Source organism: Lissotriton vulgaris, chromosome 3_1 (genome assembly GCF_964263255.1).
Source record: "Lissotriton vulgaris chromosome 3_1, aLisVul1.2, whole genome shotgun sequence".
In the NCBI taxonomy this organism is placed as follows: Eukaryota; Metazoa; Chordata; class Amphibia; order Caudata; family Salamandridae; genus Lissotriton; species Lissotriton vulgaris.
This window is the reverse complement of record NC_141689.1, coordinates 751,667,605-751,688,394: the sequence shown is the minus strand read 5'-3', so window position 1 is coordinate 751,688,394 and position 20,790 is coordinate 751,667,605. Positions and strand designations below refer to the sequence as shown.

At 45.9% G+C, this 20,790-nt stretch overlaps 1 protein-coding gene across 2 annotated transcripts in view; it reads right to left on the bottom strand.

Moving 5' to 3' along the window:
* Positions 1–20,790, bottom strand: part of DMXL1 (Dmx like 1) — a 2,236,090-nt gene that overhangs the window by 1,340,936 nt on the left and 874,364 nt on the right. For both annotated transcript variants that reach the window (XM_086961064.1, XM_086961065.1), the window contains exon 17: positions 17,207–17,431. In XM_086961064.1, the coding sequence (XP_086817190.1) occupies positions 17,207–17,431 (225 nt within the window). The remainder of the gene's footprint in view (positions 1–17,206; positions 17,432–20,790) is intronic.

Below are 20,790 nucleotides of genomic sequence, written 5' to 3'. Positions count from 1 at the left end.
GTATATGGGATCCTACATCTGACACTGGAATCAGTGTTTGGGTAGGCTTCCAACTTCTTTGATACCAAACATGACCAGTTGTAGTGCATCCAATATATAATTACACGTCTTGTAATTGATTTGATGTCCACTACAGGTATAAAATATCTGACTATACTTACAAAGCAGGGAGAATCAACCCCTAGGTTTGTAAGGAGCGTTGTGCTCATGCAGGGCACCCTCACACTTATTACCAAGCACCCTGCCTTCCAGATTAAACGGCCTACCTTAGGGGTGCCTTATAGGTGAAGTGCAGTGACCTCAGATGTAAGGAAACCTATATCGGTTGTGAGTGGTGCTACCACCATCTCACACAGGCTGCAATGGCAGGCCTGTAGTCACAGTCTTAGTAATCTCTCATGGGTGGCATAATACATGCTGCAGCCCATGGGAGACCCCAGTGTACCTATTCCCTGGGTACCCAAGTACCATATACTAGGGACTTAGAAGGGTACACCAGTAGCTTATTAAAAAGGTGTCAAAGTACATACCATAGTCTTAATTTAGGTAGAGAGCACAGTGACTGGGTTCCTGATTAGCAGGATCCCAGCCAGACTAGTCAGAAAAAAGGATGACACCGGCAAAAAGTGGGGATGACCATGCAAGAAGATACTACTTTCCTACACTTACTCACAAGGTTAAATATGAAGAACACAGGTAGAATGGGAAACAGTGGCAACTCAAATGCTTTGGGGGTTCAGTACCCCATACTGTTTGACCAAGATGACAGTGCCAGGAAGCCTGCTTGATGTATGCACGCTTTCTAAATGATGTGTAACTTAACATGAATAAAGATTATTACGCGTGCATGGCCTGGCTGTATACACAGGGAATTAGCTACAAGCTTCTTTAAAGGATGTCTGGTCTGTCCTTGATAGCTACTTGAAGCTAATGTTTAATTTGGAAATGGAGCTCTGAATGCCCTTTCCGCAGCTAAAGGGCCCTTTTTTATGCATGCTGTGGTACTGAATATTCTGGACCCTGCTATTGTGTGGTACCGAAGCTCTGCACTCGTGTCATAAATATCATCGTACCATGACGATTTTGGTATTGGCAGAGCGGTAATGATTGGGATACTATACATAAACATTTGCGTCATGATCGAGTGACTAAATCACCCTGAAATCGTAGTTTTCGACTTGAACCCTCGGGTTCCATTTTGTGAGCGGCAGCCATTTTGTGATTTCCCTTACATAGTCAATTGACTAAGGCCGAAGGCGATCTGAAAGGACACCTACACCTCTGCTGACTCCTCTGTGACCTGGGCGAGCCGATTCCACTGCCTCAAGCCAAACCTGTTCAGGCAGTTCCTTTCCCAATGGCCGAATGAGATTAGTATCAAGGCACAACATGTCATAAACCGTTCATCGCATACAAGCCATGTTTAATCTCACACACACCTGTCCCTGTTTCTTCTTTATGACCTGTTTTACAAGGAGGAGGAGGTGCCCGTTTTTATTAGGGGTCCGTTGATATCTGATGAAAGTTCTGGGCCTTGCCGTGTAATCTATCATTAACTGGACAAACTGAAATGTGGGCTTGTCATCATGACTCTGCTTTTTCTTTATAGTAGAAATATTTGTATGACCAACTGTAAAACATGGAATTCTTGCCTGAAGCTTATAATTTCGTATAAAAAGAGAAGGCTTGCTCTGTAAAAACGAGCAGTCTCCTGAGAACCTACATGCTGTTGTACTTCTAGGATACCTGTTACTGGTTGCAGCCAATAAATACGATCTTTGACTTCACCTAGAAGACTCTGTGTTTCTGAGGTCCGAAACAGGAAGGACTCGAGGTCTTTGGGTGTTCTCCCTGGCACCGCTGGGTCCATAAAAACCTGGTACCTCAGTTGGCGCCCAACTCGGGGCGGTATCAAGCGGTACCGGTCCAAGCCAGAGGTTCGTGAGGAGCTTCGTGTGAAAATTCCAGAGGACGGCCAGCCACTTCAGCGACCCCTGTATGTCGACGTGGTTCCGAAGGTCTTTGCTGCGAGGTTCCCCGCGTCCCGACGGCTACGAAGGACTGCTGCCCTGACTATCGCCCTGTTTTGGACCCTTGATGATTGGTAGGGCGAAACGATAGACGAGTCTTCTGGTGACGTCATCGATCATCGATACTTCAGTTAACTATAAGTGGAGCGTCTCCCAGTCCTTAGTTTGGTTCTTAGTTCGGTATCCTTTGGGATAGCTTTGATTTGGAACTTGCAAGTGCCAAAGCCACAGGACTCGTGTATTCACGAGGCTATCATATTCGATAATCCTTTGAAGTTTGAAGCTAGACTAGAGAGCGAAGATGCCTGGTCTTAGCAGACTTGGAAATTTGTTTGGTCTTGGTTGTAATAGGGATTCCCGATTAGAGGACTCATGTCCGGTTCCTCCGATTGGAACTCCAACATATGAGCTCTATGTGAAGCATGGCGTAGGCCCTATCACATATAACGAAGTATGGGTCCGATACACCAGAAAAGAAGGTGTTCTAAAATGGCCCCAATATGGAAGTTTCGACACAGAGATTTTAGATAATCTAGAAGTTAAACTTTTCAAGAAGAAAGCCCGGCCGGCGATGTTTGACTCCTTTCGCCTATGGCGCAAAGAAGCAAAACAAAAAGAAATGAAATTAGCAAAGAAAAATAAACGAGGTATGCCAATGGTACAAGCTGCCGTTGCATTCAGAGATAATGAGGAAGAGCAAGAGAATGAACAAACGCTTAGAAGTAGGAAGTTAGCGGTAGATAAATGCTACCCAGTATTACCACGTAAAGGACGAGGATCAAAAGAAGAACTTGATAAGGATCCTTTAATGTCTCATTTACTGAGTTCACCACCTCCTTATGCGCAAAGTGCTACAGCACCACAGCAACCTTTGGTTGTACAACCTCCTGTTGTTGGACCACGGGTTCTACCACAACAACCAGCTCCTCTTCAGCTGGTTCCTACTCCTCCGGCGCAGCCCTCTCAAGTGCCGCCGCCTTTGCTACCTACTCCATCTGTTTTTCCTACGACTTCGCCTACTGCTCCAACTGCTTATCCTAATACTCCCTCTGCTACTGCCTCCACCTCTGCTTTACATCAGCCTGTGTTTTCTGGCATATCTGCCTTTCCGTCAGTTTCTCCTTCTGTTCGACAGAGAGTGGCCAACACGGTCACTGGTCTTTTCTCTCCTTTCTTTGAGTCGCCTAATACGACCCCTAGCACAGAACGAAGGCAGTTGCGGAGTCAGCTGCCTGAATATCAAGAGAGAGAATTACTGAATAGGTTAGCGCGTAAATGGGTTGTCGATACTGCAAGATTTGATGAAGAGTCTATCATAGAAGTCTTCCGTCAATGGGAAGCATCGAAGCAGAGATATGTTTTCGAGCAAATGTGTGTACTTCTCCGTGAAGACCTGGAGGTAAATGACTCAGAACACGACCTGTCTGAATTGTGCTGTGTGCGGTTCAAATTCGCGGAGGGCATGATTGTGGGTACCGATGTTGAACAAGCGGTTGCGACATTATTATCCTATAGGAGTAAGGGGAGCACTTCTCGATCACTATCTGAGCATGACGCACCAGGTAGGAAAAAGGCGCGACAGTATCCCATGAGAGAGGTTGCCCCAGTTTGGAGGGAAGGTGACGCAAATGCTAATCCAGCCATTCCGCCGCATTTTCAGCGTGTATGGGTACATGTTCCTTGGAAAAGGTCTGAAGTTTTGGCTCTCAAACAGACATTGCCTGATCCCCAGAAAAATCCTGCAGGGTATTATAAGGAGTTATCACAGACAAAGCTCCTGCATCATGAATTTAGCCAATATAGACATGTTGTTTGGAAATGCTGTTCCACAGCCTTTATGGGGAAAGATTCGTCATGCAGATCATGATCAAGAGTTAGGTGACACATGGGTTAATATTACTGCTGCTGATGCTAGACAAGTTGGTGGTGCTAAACCTGAGCCCTTGGTCGCAGAACTTCCTGGTAGGATTATTGCGTATATGAAGACTTTAATGCCCGAATTGCGTGTGAATTGGGACAAGTTGTCTGCGTGCAAACAGAAGAAAGATGAGACTGTGTCTGACTTCTTCACGTGGTTCGAGGAGACTTTCGTCGATCATAGTGGTCAGGATATGGCTACTGAGGGTGGCCAGAGATGGTTTGTTGACAAATTTGTACATAATTTGCTTCCTGAACTATGTAATAAGTTGAAGGATTCTGAGAGTGCTTGGGCTGTTTCCACGTCAGCACAGATTTTAGCTACGGCCCAGTACTATGAAAATAGGCGCAAAGATGAGCTAGAGAAAGCGGATAAAAAGACTAAGGAATTGAAAACTAAAGTCCTTCTGCAGCAAGCTTATCCACCTCGTAATAATAGTCAGTGCGACTATCAGCAACCACAGCAGTATTCGAGAAACTCGCAAAGAAACGAGTCTTCTCAACCACGTTTACCGTATGGACCGAATCAGTGTGCGTATTGCAAGGAAGAGGGTCATTTCAAGAGTAGTTGTCCGATTTTGTTACAGCGTATGAATGGTGCTTCTGGTGCGAGAGGTCGAGGCGTTCAACAAGCTCCTAGAGGTAGGGGCCGTGGAAATTTACCCCAGAACGCTCGTTCCTTTCCGCCTCAGAATTCCATGAATAGTTTTGACCAGCAGAATAACGCGTTCGCTAGGACGACTCAGTACTATGCTGATGACTACTATGCAGAAAACGAGAATATGGAGGGTAACGATTGCTAGGACAGCCATGGACAAAGAGAGGGAGTTGTTTCAGTTCCAGTAGATCAGAATGGACCCTATGTTGAGGTGATTACATCAGGTGTGTCAGAGCCTTTTCTGTTGGATACTGGTGCTACAAAGAGTTCTATTATGCACTCAAAACTCCCTGGCGCACCTTTGTCTGGCGAAATGAACGTTTCAGTAGGTTTTTCTGGCGCCCCGGTTAGGAACCCGATCTCTAGTCCTATGTCCCTTTCTGTTGGGCCATGTGAATTAGAAGCACCCCTCATTCTTACAACAGGTTGTGGTGAAAACTTGTTGGGATTGGATCTGTTAAAAAGATTATATGCGACTTTGTACTCTTCTCCTTCGGGAGTACAACTTACACTGGGTAAGAAAGTGGTTTCTCCAATGTACCTGTCAAGGGAAAAGCTTCCAACCGAATTGTCTTCCCTTCCAGATATACTTTGGGCTACTGGCTCTAATGATGTGGGTCTCTTGGAAATAGCGTCATATGTCATAACATTGAAAGCCAATGTTAGAATGCCACGTATTCCCCAATATAAATTCTCAAGCGAAGGCGAAAAGGCGCTGTTAGCAATCATTTATGATCTGATTGAGAAAGATGTCATGGAAGAGTCAACAGGCAACATTTGTAATAGTCCTGTTCTGCCGGTTTTAAAGCGTACTGATCCTTCCCAACCACCTGTTTATAGGTTCGTGATTGATCTTAGAGAAGTGAATAAGATTGTTGTGCCACAATTTCCAGTTGTTCCTGATATCACTGCCTTATTGACTATTGCCTAGATGCATCAACCTATTTAGGAAGTGCAAACGGTGCGAATCGCAAAATTCGGCCGTTTGCACTTCCTAAATAGGTGTTTGGGATTCATCAAGCATTTTTGGAAAATCACTATTTTTAGCGAATTCCAAAAATGCGATTGCTTTTAAGGAATCGCAAATTTGCGATTCCTTAAAAGCAATGCATGATTATTTCTAAAATTGCGATTTCGCAAATAGGGGGTGCAAATTACCACGAGGTTGAACCTCGTGGTAATTTGCATAAATGTGTCAAAATGCCCAAAGATGCATTTTTAACACCTTGGCTGCTAGGCGTTTTCTCCCCCTGTAGACAGCAAGGAGATTTTCAATTTTAACCAGGGAAATTGGGCGCGCACCAGTGTGTCCGCACAGGTAGAGAGCACTATCAAGTGAGGGGTGTAGGCAAAAGGGCGAGCGGTAATCTCGCAAGACCGCCCAAAGATGGACCCCGGGGATCCACACAAACAAATTGTGACAGATGGGTGCGCAAAAGTCCGTGTCAGGACGAAATTCTAATAAGCAACACTGTGTAGAAGAAAGGAAAGTAGCACGCTGCCCGCGTGTTCGCGGAATCTGGTTCGGTATTTCAGGGTGTCTATGACCGGGAGGAGTTGACGGATTAAAACAGGGTCTCTGGATGAGGGACACGCATTTCGTGAAGGCGGGTACACCTTCTTGGTTTTGAACTCCCTCTTGTGTTTCCCGGTGCCGTTTTCCGATGACGGTCCATCTGTCACAATTTGGCATTCTTTCTTATGAAGCCCTGAAGATTCGCAGTAGGTTCCCTGCGATGAAACACGTGTTGGCTTTAACAAAGGAACAATAAACCTATTACTTTACACCAAGAACTGAACATTTCTCTTTCTTTTACGGAACTCTTGTACCTGAACCTGGAGTAACTGATCCTTTTACAGCCACTCTGAAAATGTGGATGTGTACTTATTAATCATTTGTTGCCATAAATGTCATTACTGTAAAGTGTTACACTATTGTGTAGTGCAGGGGCATTGCTGTTCTATTATTTTCTCCCCCTGTGCTGGCTCTCATTTATTCCCATTGTTCATGACGAGCTCAGCTCGTCATCAGCACAGCTCAACTGTGCATCATGATGAGCTGAGCTCGTCATGAGCATCGAAAGGGTTAAACACTGTCATGTTACAGACACACATGTCCTTAGGACATGTGTGTGTGTAACATGCACTTTAAAATACATTTCAGGGGTGCAGGGGGGGTTCCTTTGGACCCCCCCCCTGCACCCATGGAATGCATTAACATTTTGCGAGTTCCAAATTGCGAATTCGCAATTCCCATTGATTCCTATGGGCCTTTTGGCCCATAGGAATCAATGGGAATTGCGAAATCGCAATTTGAAACTCGCAATTTTATTGCGATTCGGTAAAAATTGCGATTTTTACCGAATCTCAATAAAATTGCGAAATAAATGATGCATTGCCATTTGCGATTCCTTATTTTTCGCAAATAAGGAATCGCAAATGAAAACGTTGATGCATCTACCGGCATGATTCCAGCTTCAGCCACTTGGTTCTCAGTGATTGACTTAAAGAATGCTTTCTTCAGCATCCCGATTGCCGAGGAGAGCAGAGATATTTTTGGCTTCAATTTAGGAGGCCGAAGTTTCCGCTTCAAACGCGCTCCTCAGGGCTACTGTGAAAGTCCATCTATATTCAGTCAGGCTCTAAAATCACAGCTTGATACGATTGTTTTACCCGATGGCGCTACTCTTATTCAGTACGTCGATGATTTACTGGTCGCTGCAGATACTGAGGAGATTTGCAAACAAGCCCCTTTGTCATTGTTGCGTCATTTATGTGAGTTGCACCACAAAGTCTCTCTTTCAAAGTTGCAATATTGTCGACAAGAAGTGACCTACTTAGGTCACTTCTTATCGAAGGAGGGAAGGAAACTGACCCGAGAAAGAATTCAGGCAATTGCAAAATTGAGTGTCCCAAGGACACAGAGAGAAGTGTGTGCTTTCTTGGGCATCACATCATATTGCAGGCAATGGATACCAAATTTTTCCTCATTGGCCAAACCTTTGGTGGCACTAACTCGTAAAGATACACCGAAACCCATTCCGTGGTCTGAAGAGTGTCAGAAAAGTTTTTCCGAATTGCGTGATGCATTGTGTTCGGCTCCTGTGTTGGGTACCCCCGACTACAGTAAGCCTTTTACATTATATGTCCATGAGAAAGAAGGTTGTGCATTATCAGTTCAGACACAGTCTTTTGGGGACAAACAGCGTCCATGCGCGTACTTTTCGGCGACTCTAGATCCGGTAGCTAAGGCGTTGCCAAGTTGGTTAAGAGCCTCTGCGGCAGCAGCTGTTTGTATCCGACAGTCTGCTGTATTAGTAATGAATAATATGTTAATTGTCATGGTCCCACATGCAGTAGACATTTTGTTAAACAGAACAAGGACGCAGCACTTAACTAGTGCTCGATTGTTAAGTTATGAGCTGACACTGTTAGCGAGTCATGTACACATAAAGAGGTGCGATACGCTGAACCCAGCCACGTTATTGCCCATTTCAGTAGAGACAGATGAGGTCGAAGAACATGACTGCTGTTTTAGGACAGAAGAAGAGACAAAAGGGAGAATAGATCTTAGGGACACTCCTTTTCCTGAATGTGATGGTACTTTATGGGTTGATGGTTCGTGTTTCAAGTTGCCGAATGGTGATACGACTGCAGCATATGCTGTGACAACTTTGCATACGATTGTTGAAGCTGCACGTATCCCCCATAATTCAGCGCAAGCAGCAGAGTTGATTGCACTTACAAGAGCGTGTGTTTTGGCGAAAGGACGAGTGAATGTGTACACGGACAGCCAATACGCCTTTGGTGTGGCTCACAGTTTGACGATTGTGGAGAGAACGTGGGTTCCTGACGTCGCATGGTGCTAAGATTTTGCATGGTCAGTTAGTGAATGGGCTTCTCGAGTCACTGACCTTGCCATTACAAGTTGCGATTGTGAAATGCAGTGCACACAAAAAGGTCACTGATGATGTTGGTCGTGGAAATTAGTTTGCGGACGAAGTTGCAAAAGAAACTGCAAGGAATGTAATGAGCCGAATGTATGTTGCAGGCCCTACAAGATGGATTGGTGACGTTGGTATGTGTGAAGATACGATTGAGAGTGTGAAGTCTATTCAAGCTGAAGCCACAGAGAAAGAGGTGAATAAATGGAGAGAAAGTAAGGGTAAATTAGATGCGAATGGTTGTTGGGTCGAATTGTCAGAGCATCAGAGATGGTTGTTATCCAATGCATATGTGCTTGCAGTGGTGACAATGGCCCATGGAATGGCTCATATCAGCGTGAAAGGGATCTGTAAGTTGTTGGCTCCAGTATGGCAAAATGTTGGGATCCCTAAGTGTGCGGAGAATGTGGTCAAGAATTGTATGGTGTGTCTGAAATACAATCCTGGTAGGGGAACCCCAACTCCAGCTGGTCATTTTGCGCCTCCAACGTATCCATTCGAGGTTTTGCAGCTAGATTTCATCCACATGGAAAGGTGCAACAATTTGAAATACGTACTTGTTGTTGTTTGTGCCTTTTCCAGGTGGGTGGAAGCATATCCCCTTAAGGACAACACTGCCTTATCCACAGCTAAAGCCCTTGTCAAGGAATTCTTCCCTAGATTCGGAATGCCTAGAATGGTTTGGAGTGATAATGGGAGTGAATTTGTGGGTCGAGTGATGAAGAAAGTGTGTGAGGGGCTAGGCATACAACAGAAGTTCCACACTGCAAATCACCCCCAATCAGCCGGACTAGTAGAGTGCTATAATGGCACGTTAAAACTGAAACTGGCCAAGATTCAAGCAAGCACAGGTCTTAAATGGCCTGACGCCCTGCCCTTGGCACTCCTATCTACAAGAATGACTGTTCACTCCAGAGTGGGACTTAGTCCACATGAAATTGTGTTCGGCCGCCCGGCCAACATATGGGGAGTGCCAAGGCCCACCAGGTTTAGTGAAATAGAACATCCTGTACTGCTTGACTATCTGTATGAATTGACGGCTAAATTGCGTGTTTTACACCAACAGGTCCACGACACTCTACCTCCAGCTACTGAAGCTCCAGGACACCCTATCGATCCTGGAACCTACGTCCTCGTGAAAAATTTCCAGCGGACAAAGAATGATGAGCCCCGCTGGACCGGTCCCCACCTAGTTCTCCTCTCCACAAGATCGTCAGTTCGAGTGGAAGGAAAGAAACACTGGATCCACGGGACCCATTGCAAGAGGGTCCCGTTACCTCTGCCTTACGACCGGTGGGTCCAGGAAGGGATTGCTGACTCTGAGACCGAGACTTTGCCTCGCTTCTCGCTCTTTAGTGATGCACAGATAAAAGGAACAAAGTCTGTACGCGAAAGTGACGACATTCTGCAAGGATCTGTGCCACCGTCAATGCGATTGGACACTACAGAGCCTGAACTCTTGTTTCAAGACCAGACAGCACCTGGTACAAATCGTTATAATTTGAGGCCGAGACCTATGGACAAATAAACTTCTTTTTACTTTTTATTGTGCAGCTCTCTCATCTAGGAAACTTGCTCATTTTTGTTTTTTTGAACCGCCATCCGGTTCTGCTGCTAGGTTCCCGGTTGCCACAGTCTTTGGAGTGCAGCTGGAGACGGTTAGGTCGACAGTTCTGGTTGGTTCAAGGGAGTTACCCTGGACTGACAGAAGCACTCCTTAGCAGAAACAACCTCCCACCACGGGCAGCAAATTAGAGAGGATGGAGTTTCCCGAGACGGAGAGACCTGCCAGATCAACGAACTTTGAAACCAGAATATGCACTGTGATGGCAAAAACCTGATTTTTAATAATATGCATTTTCATGTTGTGTAGTATAATGATGTTTCTAATAGGCTATGCTTTATACACCTTTCGAGTTTCGTTTGCACCCACTACACAGCCCATACCTCCTCCTACTGTTTCCTCGCACTCTTTTCACCCCCTGCCCGAACATGAGTCCTCTAGGAGATTAGAATTTATAAATAACTAATTCGTTCAGCTCCTACACCAACACCAGTTTGTAGTGAACACAACAAATTGTTGGGTGTGTGGACTTATGCCACACACGACAGATAAAGGTATCCCATATTTTGTCTTGCCATTCAGCTACCATGGCTCTTTGTGGGCATTTCAAACAATGTTCCTATTTGCCCTCGAACCATATTCCCCACGTTCCACAGGAAGCAACTCGAGCAACAAGGCGCTAGTGGTGGGAATCACAAATATGAGCAGAGATATCGACACGTATAGAACGATTCCCAGAGACGAATTGAAGGCTTACAGTAGATGGAATATAACAAAATATGGAGTTTCCTTGAGTGAGAGCCAGCGAGCAAAGAAATCCTCCCCAATCTGGATAGTACCCCATCAGGGTCACCTATGTCTGCAGGGAAATGGCAAAAACCCCAGAGCTCAGTTAGGGAAGAGTGTCTGTACCGAAACATATGTCTTCTCGTCTCAGACCTCCCCTTCATTTTTTGCAGCTAAGGGTACATATTTCATCTGCCATGATAGAGCATATACATGGTTGGCCCCCTGACTTTTCGTGCACATGTTTTATCTTGTTCCTGTTGCCACCCACCTACACGGCCGTGGCAGATTACCATAGGACAAGGACAGTTAGGGATGTCGTGAGTAAAGACGACACTGCGGAACAGGAGTTTGGGGATTTCGCAAAAGGTTTTCTGCCGTTTTGGGGGCCTATGGTGAACAGCAGGAACATTCGCCAATTGACGAGGGTAGTTGAATCCGCCGTGATTGAAACGGCTGGTGCCCTTAGTAACTTGACTGCGGAGCTCCAGTCGGATCGCCTTATGACTCTTCAGAACAGGGTTGCCCTAGACGTCATACTTGCAGACCGAGGTGGGGTATGTAAAGTGATCCAATCCAGTTGCTGCATCTTCATCCCAGATAACGCTCCAACAGTATACCAGGCCATCTCCAAACTGCATAAGATCCCCGAGTCCATTCACGTGGATGAAGGAGACTGGTCCTTGATGGGGTGGTTCTGGAAACTGATATCTGCCTGGGGATGGAAGATTCTGATAGTCATTGGGATGGTCTTAGCCATCTTTTTCCTGTTCTGTCTGAGCGTGCAGTGTGCTCCTGCAATATGTGGCCTCTGTGCTACATCATGTGTAAGGAAACCTGTATCAAGAGACGAACTAAGTAAAAGGATGATGTTACAGCAACATCTCAATGACTTCATGAATACAGACCTGGACTCAGATTAGCGTGAGTATAGGTTATTGCCTATATAAGAGCAAAAGGAGGGTCTGTGGTACTGAAAATTCTGGACCCTGCTATTGTGTGGTACCGAAGCTCTGCACTCGTGTCATAAATATCATCGTACCATGACAATTTTGGTATTGGCAGACCGGTAATGATTGGGATACTATACATAAACATTTGCGTCATGATCGAGTGACGAAATCACCCTGAAATCGTAGTTTTCGACTTGAACCCTCGGGATCCATTTTGTGAGCGGCAGCCATTTTGTGATTGCCCTTACATAGTCAATTGACTAAGGCCGAAGTCGATCTGAAAGGACACGTACACCTCTGCTGACTCCTCTGTGACCTGGGCGAGCTGATTCCACTGCCTCAAGCCAAACCTGTTCAGGCAGTTCCTTTCCCAGTGGCCGAATGAGATTAGTATCAAGGCACAACATGTCATAAACCGTTCATCGAATACAAGCCATGTTTAATCTCACACACACCTGTCCCTGTTTCTTCTTTATGACCTGTTTACAAGGAGGAGGTGCCCGTTTTTATTAGGGGTCAGTCGATATCTGATGAAAGTTCTGGGCCTTGCCGTGTAATCTATCATGAACTGGACAAACTGAAATATGGGCTTGTCATCATGACTCTGCTTTTTCTTTATAGTAGAAATATTTGTATGACCAACTGTAAAACATGGAATTCTTGCCTGAAGCTTATAATTTCGTATAAAAAGAGAAGGCTGGCTCTGTAAAAACGAGCAGTCTCCTGAGAACCTACATGCTGTTGTACTTCTAGGACACCTGTTACTGGTTGCAGCCAATAAATACGATCTTTGACTTCACCTAGAAGATTCTGTGTTTCTGTGGTCCGAAACAGGAAGGACTCGAGGTCTTTGGGTGTTCTCCCTGGCACCGCCGGGTCCATAAAAACCCGGTACCTCAATGCTCCTGAAAAGCACACATCTTCAAAAATTCACCAATGCACATTAGAGCTCCCTGTAGTATCTTAAAATGGTTCTCACTTATTTAATATGGAGGGAAATGAGTCCCTAGATTTAAATCAATGTAGCTATGCTTCTTCAGAAGAGTCTTGGACAGTTGGAGTCTTGATCTTTTAACACATGGTTTTCTCCCAAGTTTGTTTTTTCTTTACCAGGTGATTTAAGAGTCTCTCTGATTAGATTATGTTCAAAGCCTTTCTATACCACCCTGTGCAATACCTTGTATATTGCATACTTGCTTATATAGACAAAAAACAGTCACTTGACAACAGTTGTTTGCCACAAATGTTAATTATTTTCTGAACTCCTCTAACTATCAGCTTCCACTCTGAGCTTGTTGCCAGGGGATTAGCTTGCTCAGTAAGATCGGTGGGGTGTGAGCTTCAGATTTTCCAATTATCACACTGACATATCTTGTTAAAAATACATTATATATGGGGGTGTGACTAAGCTACAAATGGAGTAGGATGCCAGCCTCTGTGTCTCCGCGGCCTAATCCTAATTCCTTGGCACCCACCCAAACCCAAGATCACTCACTTACCTCAGAGGGTGGAACGAGCAGTGCCAGGTGCTTTCGAGAGCGCTGGAACGACCTGCCGGCGGGTATAGAGGTTCCAACTGCAAACTCGCTAAGGTGCCTGGAGCCGGCATCTTGTCTTTTTGGCCCGGTGACGGGGCGCTGGTGTCCCCTCCCCCTTACCGTAGGGATTAAGGCCTGCCACAACGGACTCAATCTTCACCACTGAATAGGCGGCTGGCCTGGACTCAGGCCCTGCACATCGCATCTCTTGCCCCAGTGACAACTGGTGGGCTCGACAGGGCCTTCTCAGGACGGGCCTCCCGTTGAGACTGTTGCGGCTTGCCCCTGGATTTTATCACCGTCTGAGCCTTAAGGAAGCTGAAACGGACACTCGTCTTAACAGGGGACTGTGGCTGAGGTCCCCCTAGCTGCCTGCTGCATGAATCGAGGCTGGAGGGTGTGGCCTCTGAGGCAGCCTGGAGGGACGAGACAGCTCTGGTCTCCAACAGCTCCTGACCTACTGCCTTGAGCCCTGGTCTAGCCCTCGCCACCTAGCGGACAGCGATGTCTCTTTCACCTGGGTGAGCTAGACAGTCTGCAGCAGTGAAGGAGTTAAGGGGGTCGGCTGCATGAACCAAGGAGCAGGGCCTCTCTCCCCCTACCTCCTCCCTCCAGTATCGCCTACTGTTCCTGACCCTTGACATTGTTTCCTACCTTGCTGATTTGCGTGTGTGATGTCCAAGCATCCTAGCCCTCGTTTGCAGGCTCTGCCTCTCTGCCTGGGCCAAGCGACATTTGGTTGGGACAACCTCATATAGCCTAGTTTGTAGGGCTCCAACCTTGGCATGTGCCACTCATCACCTGCTTACGCCTCTCACTTTCCTCCTCTGCCATAGCGTGGACTCCTCACTTTCCAGAGAGCTTCAACAGCTGTTTGAGCAGCGGGGGCCTTGTGTGCAAGATGATTTGATCCGAGTGGGGCTCCCTTCCCCCCTCCGCCTGAGCCTGCAAGGTGCCCACTGGTTTGCTCGCTGTACCCTCTGAAATTAGCAAGGGTGTATATACACACTTCTGGAGATAGACAAGTCAAATATCCACCATACCAGGTGAGAACCCTCTTGCCCAGCCACAAATGGCCTGTTACTCCCTCCTGTGAGACATTAACATTGCCTCAACACCACAAGCCATCACTATTGCGTCCAGAGTGCTGAACCCCTTTTCTCCTGCTGCCTGCCTACGGTACAACAGGTCGGTGGACTTGCCCTACAGCCATTATTTAACTGACGGCATTGATACGACCATGCCACTGGCTAAAGATAGTAAAGATTCCATCCCCACCCTGGCTAAAGATAACCCAGTGACCTCTCTCTGGATGACACCCAGCACTGCGCTGACACCGGTTCCTAAACCCCCCGAAACTATGGCAGAGGAGACTTCCATGGCGGTTCCAGTCATGCAGGCTTTTATGACCACTTTTCTGCAAGAAATTAAAAGTGAAATTGGCTCAATCAAAACAGATTCAAGACCTGCCTCAGACATTCAATGAGGCGTCATGGAGATTGGAGGGGGAGCGTAGATGACCTCGAACGCACGATGGATGCACGTTCAGAAGACCACATAACTTATGGCACAGAATGGCAGCGTTTGAAGAACAGCATATTGACCTTCAATTAAAGCAGGAGGACTTGGAGAACAGGAGCGTAAGCGGCCCAAAGGCGCGCCGGTAGGGTCAGGTCACCCAAATCTGAGGCACATGGCACCATAAAATTCTTTAAACTGGGCAGGGGTTCACTCAGGCTTCAGGAAAAGCAGGGTAGCGCTGAGCCGTCCCAGGTGCAGGTTCAGAAGAACGAGGCCCAGAACGCCGAGGCCCAGAACGCCGAGGCTCCTCTGTCACGTCGACCGAAGGATGGGGAGAAGTCTAAGCATGCTTCATCTTCTTGGGTTTCTTATCCCTCTGAGCTGACCTACCTGACAACTTTGAGTGGAAGGATGAGGAGTTGGGACCCCTAGTGATGCCAGAACATTCTTCTCGACTGGGAACGAACCTCGTAGGAGTCTAGCAATGCAGTGCTGAGTGCAAGGCCGCAAGTAACTTTCGGTACCACTCTCTGAAAGCTTTAGGAGCAATGGCCTGGCAGTCAGAGCACGACTTTGAGTCATGGTCACGCTCCAGGTACCATAGTCACACCAGGTGTAGATCTGTCGCCAACATGGCACAATGACAGGTGCCACATGGTTTGACTCCAGAAGTCTTCCTAGACATGATGAGAAAGTCTGCACATCAAAATGGGTAGCTCTCTTCACAGATCTGCGCTGGCTGGCATGGAATGGAAAGATCAGACATCAGCGCGCCGAGGTGGCGCCTACATAGGTGACATGGATGTCACTTCTGGCACGGACGACGCCGACAATGTCAGGTGAAGCAAACTGCCGCCACCTACTGGCGCGTAGGGGTATTGCTTCGAAATTCAAAGGTAAGGAATCTAACGCCAGATGGCTCTCAGATGAAGGAAGTTATTTGGTATACACAGGCATATATTTGATGCATTTACTTTATTAAACTACTATTTTTGTGAGTTTGTGTTTCCATCATTGCTGCCATGTTAAATAGCAGTAAAGATTTATGCACCCAAGATTCCATGTCTTTAACAAATATAATCTCCTTTTAATGAGTAGGATATTATTGTCAAAAGTGTTACAGTTATAGGTACTAATGTGAATCTATGGTGCAGTGCTTAGTACAAATAGCAGGTGGTAAATAGAGAGTCGCTCTGCTCTTATTCACCAATGTCACTTTGGATCTGGAATAAAGGCAGCCACCAGCATGCAACACTTGTAGTCATAAGTACTCCATATTCACTGTAATACATTGTTATTAAAAATCAAACAAGCCATGAAAAACAAAACAAATCTTGACCTTTAATGATTGTTCATATTGATATAGGTTCTCATGTAATTTAATTTGTTATTTCCTATTCTAAAATGGCCACATGTGCACACGTGGTGGTCATCTTGTACCATTTTTTTTTACTTTATAAAATTATTTCAAGAAGGATGCTAATGCACCAATATGCATGGGCAGCATGCTGAAGCAATTAATCTTGTAAAAAAAAATGCACTGCCAAATGGCCGCTGTGGGTGCCATGCTTCATGACACAAACTACCTATTTTGGCATTTTTAACTTACAATTCCAATATGGTCGACAGCCATAGAAGAGTGATTTACAAATTAGAAGTAAAGCTTGCTGGAAATACAGCTCCTTCAAAAAAGTCCCTAAAAGAGAGCAGTGGGAGGACAGAACCAGCCATCAGAGAAATAGTATAGGCTAAACTCCAGATGAAGGACAGACACAAGATGGACAAGTTGGGTTAAGAAAAGCCATTGAATAAGTAGCAAGTAAATGAAAGTGATAATTAAGTAAAAGAAGGGCAAGGAATGGGCAGGCCCTCCCTGTAGGTTCCTAAGTAGCCCACAGTAAGTCTTTCACAACTAGACCGCTTGTGCAGTCTGGTAGACTCAACCTAAAAGAAAAAAGGAAAAATATAAAACTAAACCATTCAATCCAAATCTGCCCGGGGTTTATAGATTATTCAGCACACCGCACATAAGATACCTCCATAAGGGTACAACTATTGGCAAACTGCTTACTAGGCAGGCCTTTTCTACTTAAAAGTTTTTAGTCCATCTTTCCTAAAGGGACAGTGTTTGACAAATGTATTTACATATACAAGGCCTTTTCATAAGCCCTGATGTAAAAAATTAAAGGCTATACATCTCACTGGAGGTGGAGAAAAATTAAGTAATCTGGAGTAGGAGTCAAACTGGATAGTGTTTACATTAGACATTCCTTTCTGATTACATAGGTTACAAACCTGCTGATGGTTTAACACTGATTATCTCCACTCCATCAGGCAACTTTAGCTCCTGACTGTAGACGCTTTCAGAAGAGAGTTCCATTTTGCTTGTGCTTTGAAGATTTGCTCTACAGGTTTGGTATCGCTGAGTAAGAGGAGATTGGAGCTTCTCCCCAGGAGAGGAGCAAAAGGAATCATCATCTTGTAACACTGTTTCCGAAATATTTGTGTCTGATCCACAATCTGGAAAAGTCAACCAGTTAAGTAATTGAAAGCGTGAATTTTACAAGAAAACAAGATACAAAAAGTCATAAGCTATCTGGCAAAAAAGTCTCACTTAAAGCATTTGCAAGTTCGAACATGACCGCAACTGTAGCTTTTTACAAGTTGTCCATCCCACCAATACATCAATCTTTCACTTTAAACCGTTTCTTTATAGTCAGTATTTTTACAACATGTTACATTATCCCAAACCGTTTCTGCAAAGTCATCATGCTGTTAATATATTTAATCCTTTCATACTAGTTCTATCAAAAAACACTAGCATTTTGTATTTGTGCATTCTATATGGTGGTAAATGTTAAGCCTTGTTATTCCTTGTATTGAGGTTGAAGCCTGAAGATCTGTGGCCACTGTGTTTAGGAATTTTTTTATTGTATATGATAAACGATGTAATTGCACTAAGCCAGATAATTGAACTAGTTCTAGTCCAATATTCAGTGTTCATAAACATTTTGGTTGCATGCATGATACCTAGAAGCAAGCCATACAATAAATTATCATAACGCCTAAATATTGCTATTAAGTGCAGTGGTCGATTACACTACTTATGAGAGGAAAAGTGAGAAAGCCACTGACAAGTTAGCATGCCGTTTTTTAATTTTACGGTTTGAAATTGTAATTAAGATCAATAAATGTTAAGAACAATATACGATAATGAGGCTTTGTCAAAAGTGGAGTAATGAACGATTCTAAAATGTATTAGGGTAGTAGTTTAATGTTTTAGATTATGGGGATGAAAACGATGGTAATATTTGTGGTGTAATTCTGTTTATTGTGAGTTATAAATCAATGATTTTAACCCCTAACCTGCTGATGACGGAACCGCTCCGTCATCAGTTACGGTTGGGCTGGGCTGATGACGGAGCGGTTCCGTCATGGCCCGGCCGCCGCGCCTGCGCGGCGCTGATTTCGCGCCTGCGCGGCTGTTGTATTGAGCGGGGCGGGTCATGACGGAACAGCTCCGTCACCAGCACAGCTCAACCGAGGCTGGTGACGGAGCGGTTCTGTCACCAGCATGCGACCGCCGCGCGGCCGCCCCGCCCCGTTAGCGCTGCGGCGGAATAGCCGCCGCAGCGAAAGGGTTAATACACTAAAAAGATAAACAATGAACACTTATACTTCCCCAAAGTGTAAATGTCTGTAAATCATGCCACACCATTTCTATATCATTCCTATATTGTCAATATTCCTCCAAATCTGGGTGAAACATTCCAACATAACTTTCCCTCATTAACGCTTCTTTACTTGACCACTTGCCTTAGATTGCCATTTGAAACTGCTTGGTCAAGTTAAGATCATTAAATATAATAATTCATATATCACTCCGAAGTTTGGTATCTGTGTGGGAACCATACCTACTCCTGCAATACTGACATAGTTTGAGAGCAGGTTTTATATTTAAGTATACCTATTGGTGCAATCTCGGTATAAGAACATGCATCTGTTACTCTACGCCTGAAATTGCTATCCCCATCAACTCCATCTGGTGGAAATAGGGGACTAGACATCTCAGGAAAAAATAATACACCCAGTATACTATGGATTATTTTTTTCATAATCTCAAACCAAATATCTTTCTTGAGTCTATATGAGAAGCAGTCAAAGTTGTGAATGGGCAGATGATACCTTTGCATATAGCCAGATAGAAAGAAGCCATGCCCACAAAGCTTCACCTAGAGGTTAGATAAAACAAATAAGGTGATCCACAAACAAAACATGTTAACTGAATCAGTGCTGATGGGCAAAGTTAATAAATTGCTTAAGGACTCACAAAACAGAATCTCTAAGAATATAATTTTTAGTTAGTGAGCCCAGGGAAAGTCTTGTGAATTTTATTCAATCAATCAATCATTTGTATGGAGCACTAATCACCCGTGAGGGTCTCAAGGCGCTGAGGAGGGGGGGGTGCGGGTAGTGCAGCTACTGCTCGAACAACCAGATCTTGAGACGTCTCCTGAAGGTCAGCAGGTCCTGGGTCTCTCGCAGATGGATCGGGAGGGTGTTCCATGTCTTGGTGGAGAGGTAGGAAAAGGATCTGCCGCAGCTGGTCGTTTTGTGTATGCGAGGTACGGTGGCAAGGGCGAGGCCGGCAGAGCGTAGCTGGCGAATCGGGGTGTAGAAGGTGAGATGTCTGTTGAGGTATGCTGGTCCGGCGTTGTGGAGTGTTTTGTGAGCATGGGTGAGGAGTTTGAAGGTGATCCTCTTGTTGACTGGGAGCCAGTGCAGTTCTTTCAGGTGGGCAGTGATGTGGGTGCGGCGGGGGATGTAGAGGATGAGGTTTGCAGGGGCGTTCTGTATGCATTGAAGTCTTTCCTGGAGTTTGGTCGTGGTGCCTGCATATAGGGTGTTGCCGTAGTCCAATCTGCTGCTGAGGAGGGCTTGGGAGACCACCCTTCTCGTTCCAGCGGGGATCCATCTGTAGATCTTGCGAAGCATGCCGAGGGTGTTGAAGGAGGAGGACGGGACGGCGTTGACTTGCCGGGTCATTGAGAGCGATGAGTCTAGGATGAAACCCAGGTTGCATGCATGGTTGGTGGGTGTCGGTGCGGCTCCCAGAGCGGCTGGCCACCAAGAGGGATCCCTGGCGGAGGGGGTGGAGTCGAGGATGAGGACCTCTGTCTTGTCTGAGTTAAGTTTCAGGTGACTGTCATTCATCCAGTCGGCGACGGCCTTCAATCCTTCGTGGAGGTTGGTTTTGGTGGTGGCGGGGTCCTTGGTGAGTGAGAGGATCAGCTGGGTGTCATTGGAGTAAGAGATGATGATGAGGTTGTGCGAGCGGACGATGTTGGTGAGCGGAGCCATGTAGAAAAGGGTAGGGGTGAGGGATGATCCTTGGGGCACACCACAAATGATCTTGGTGGCTTCAGAATGGAATGGGAGGAGGCGGACCCTCTGGATTCTGTTGGTGAGGTAGGAGGTGACCCAGTCCAGGGCTTTGTTGCCGACTCCAGCATCATAGAGGTGTGTGCGTAGGGTGTGGTGGCAGACGTTATCAAAGGCGGCCAAGAGGTCCAGGAGGATGAGGGCCACTGTTTCGCCGTTGTCCAGCGGGGTCCTGATGTCATCGGTGGCAGTGATGAGGGTGGTTTTCGGTCCAGTTGAGTTCGGCGATGTGGCGGAAGGTGAGTGGCTTCTGGCGGAAAGGATGGGGTCGAGCGTGTGTCCGGTGAATTGGATGGGGGCCGTGATGAGCTGTTTGAGTCTGAGGTTGGCGAGGTTATCGAGCAGAGCGATGGAGTTGCTGTCGTCAGCTTTATCGAGGTGAAAATTCAGGTCTCCAAGGAGGATGTAGTCTGTAGATGTAACGGCGTGCTTGCTGA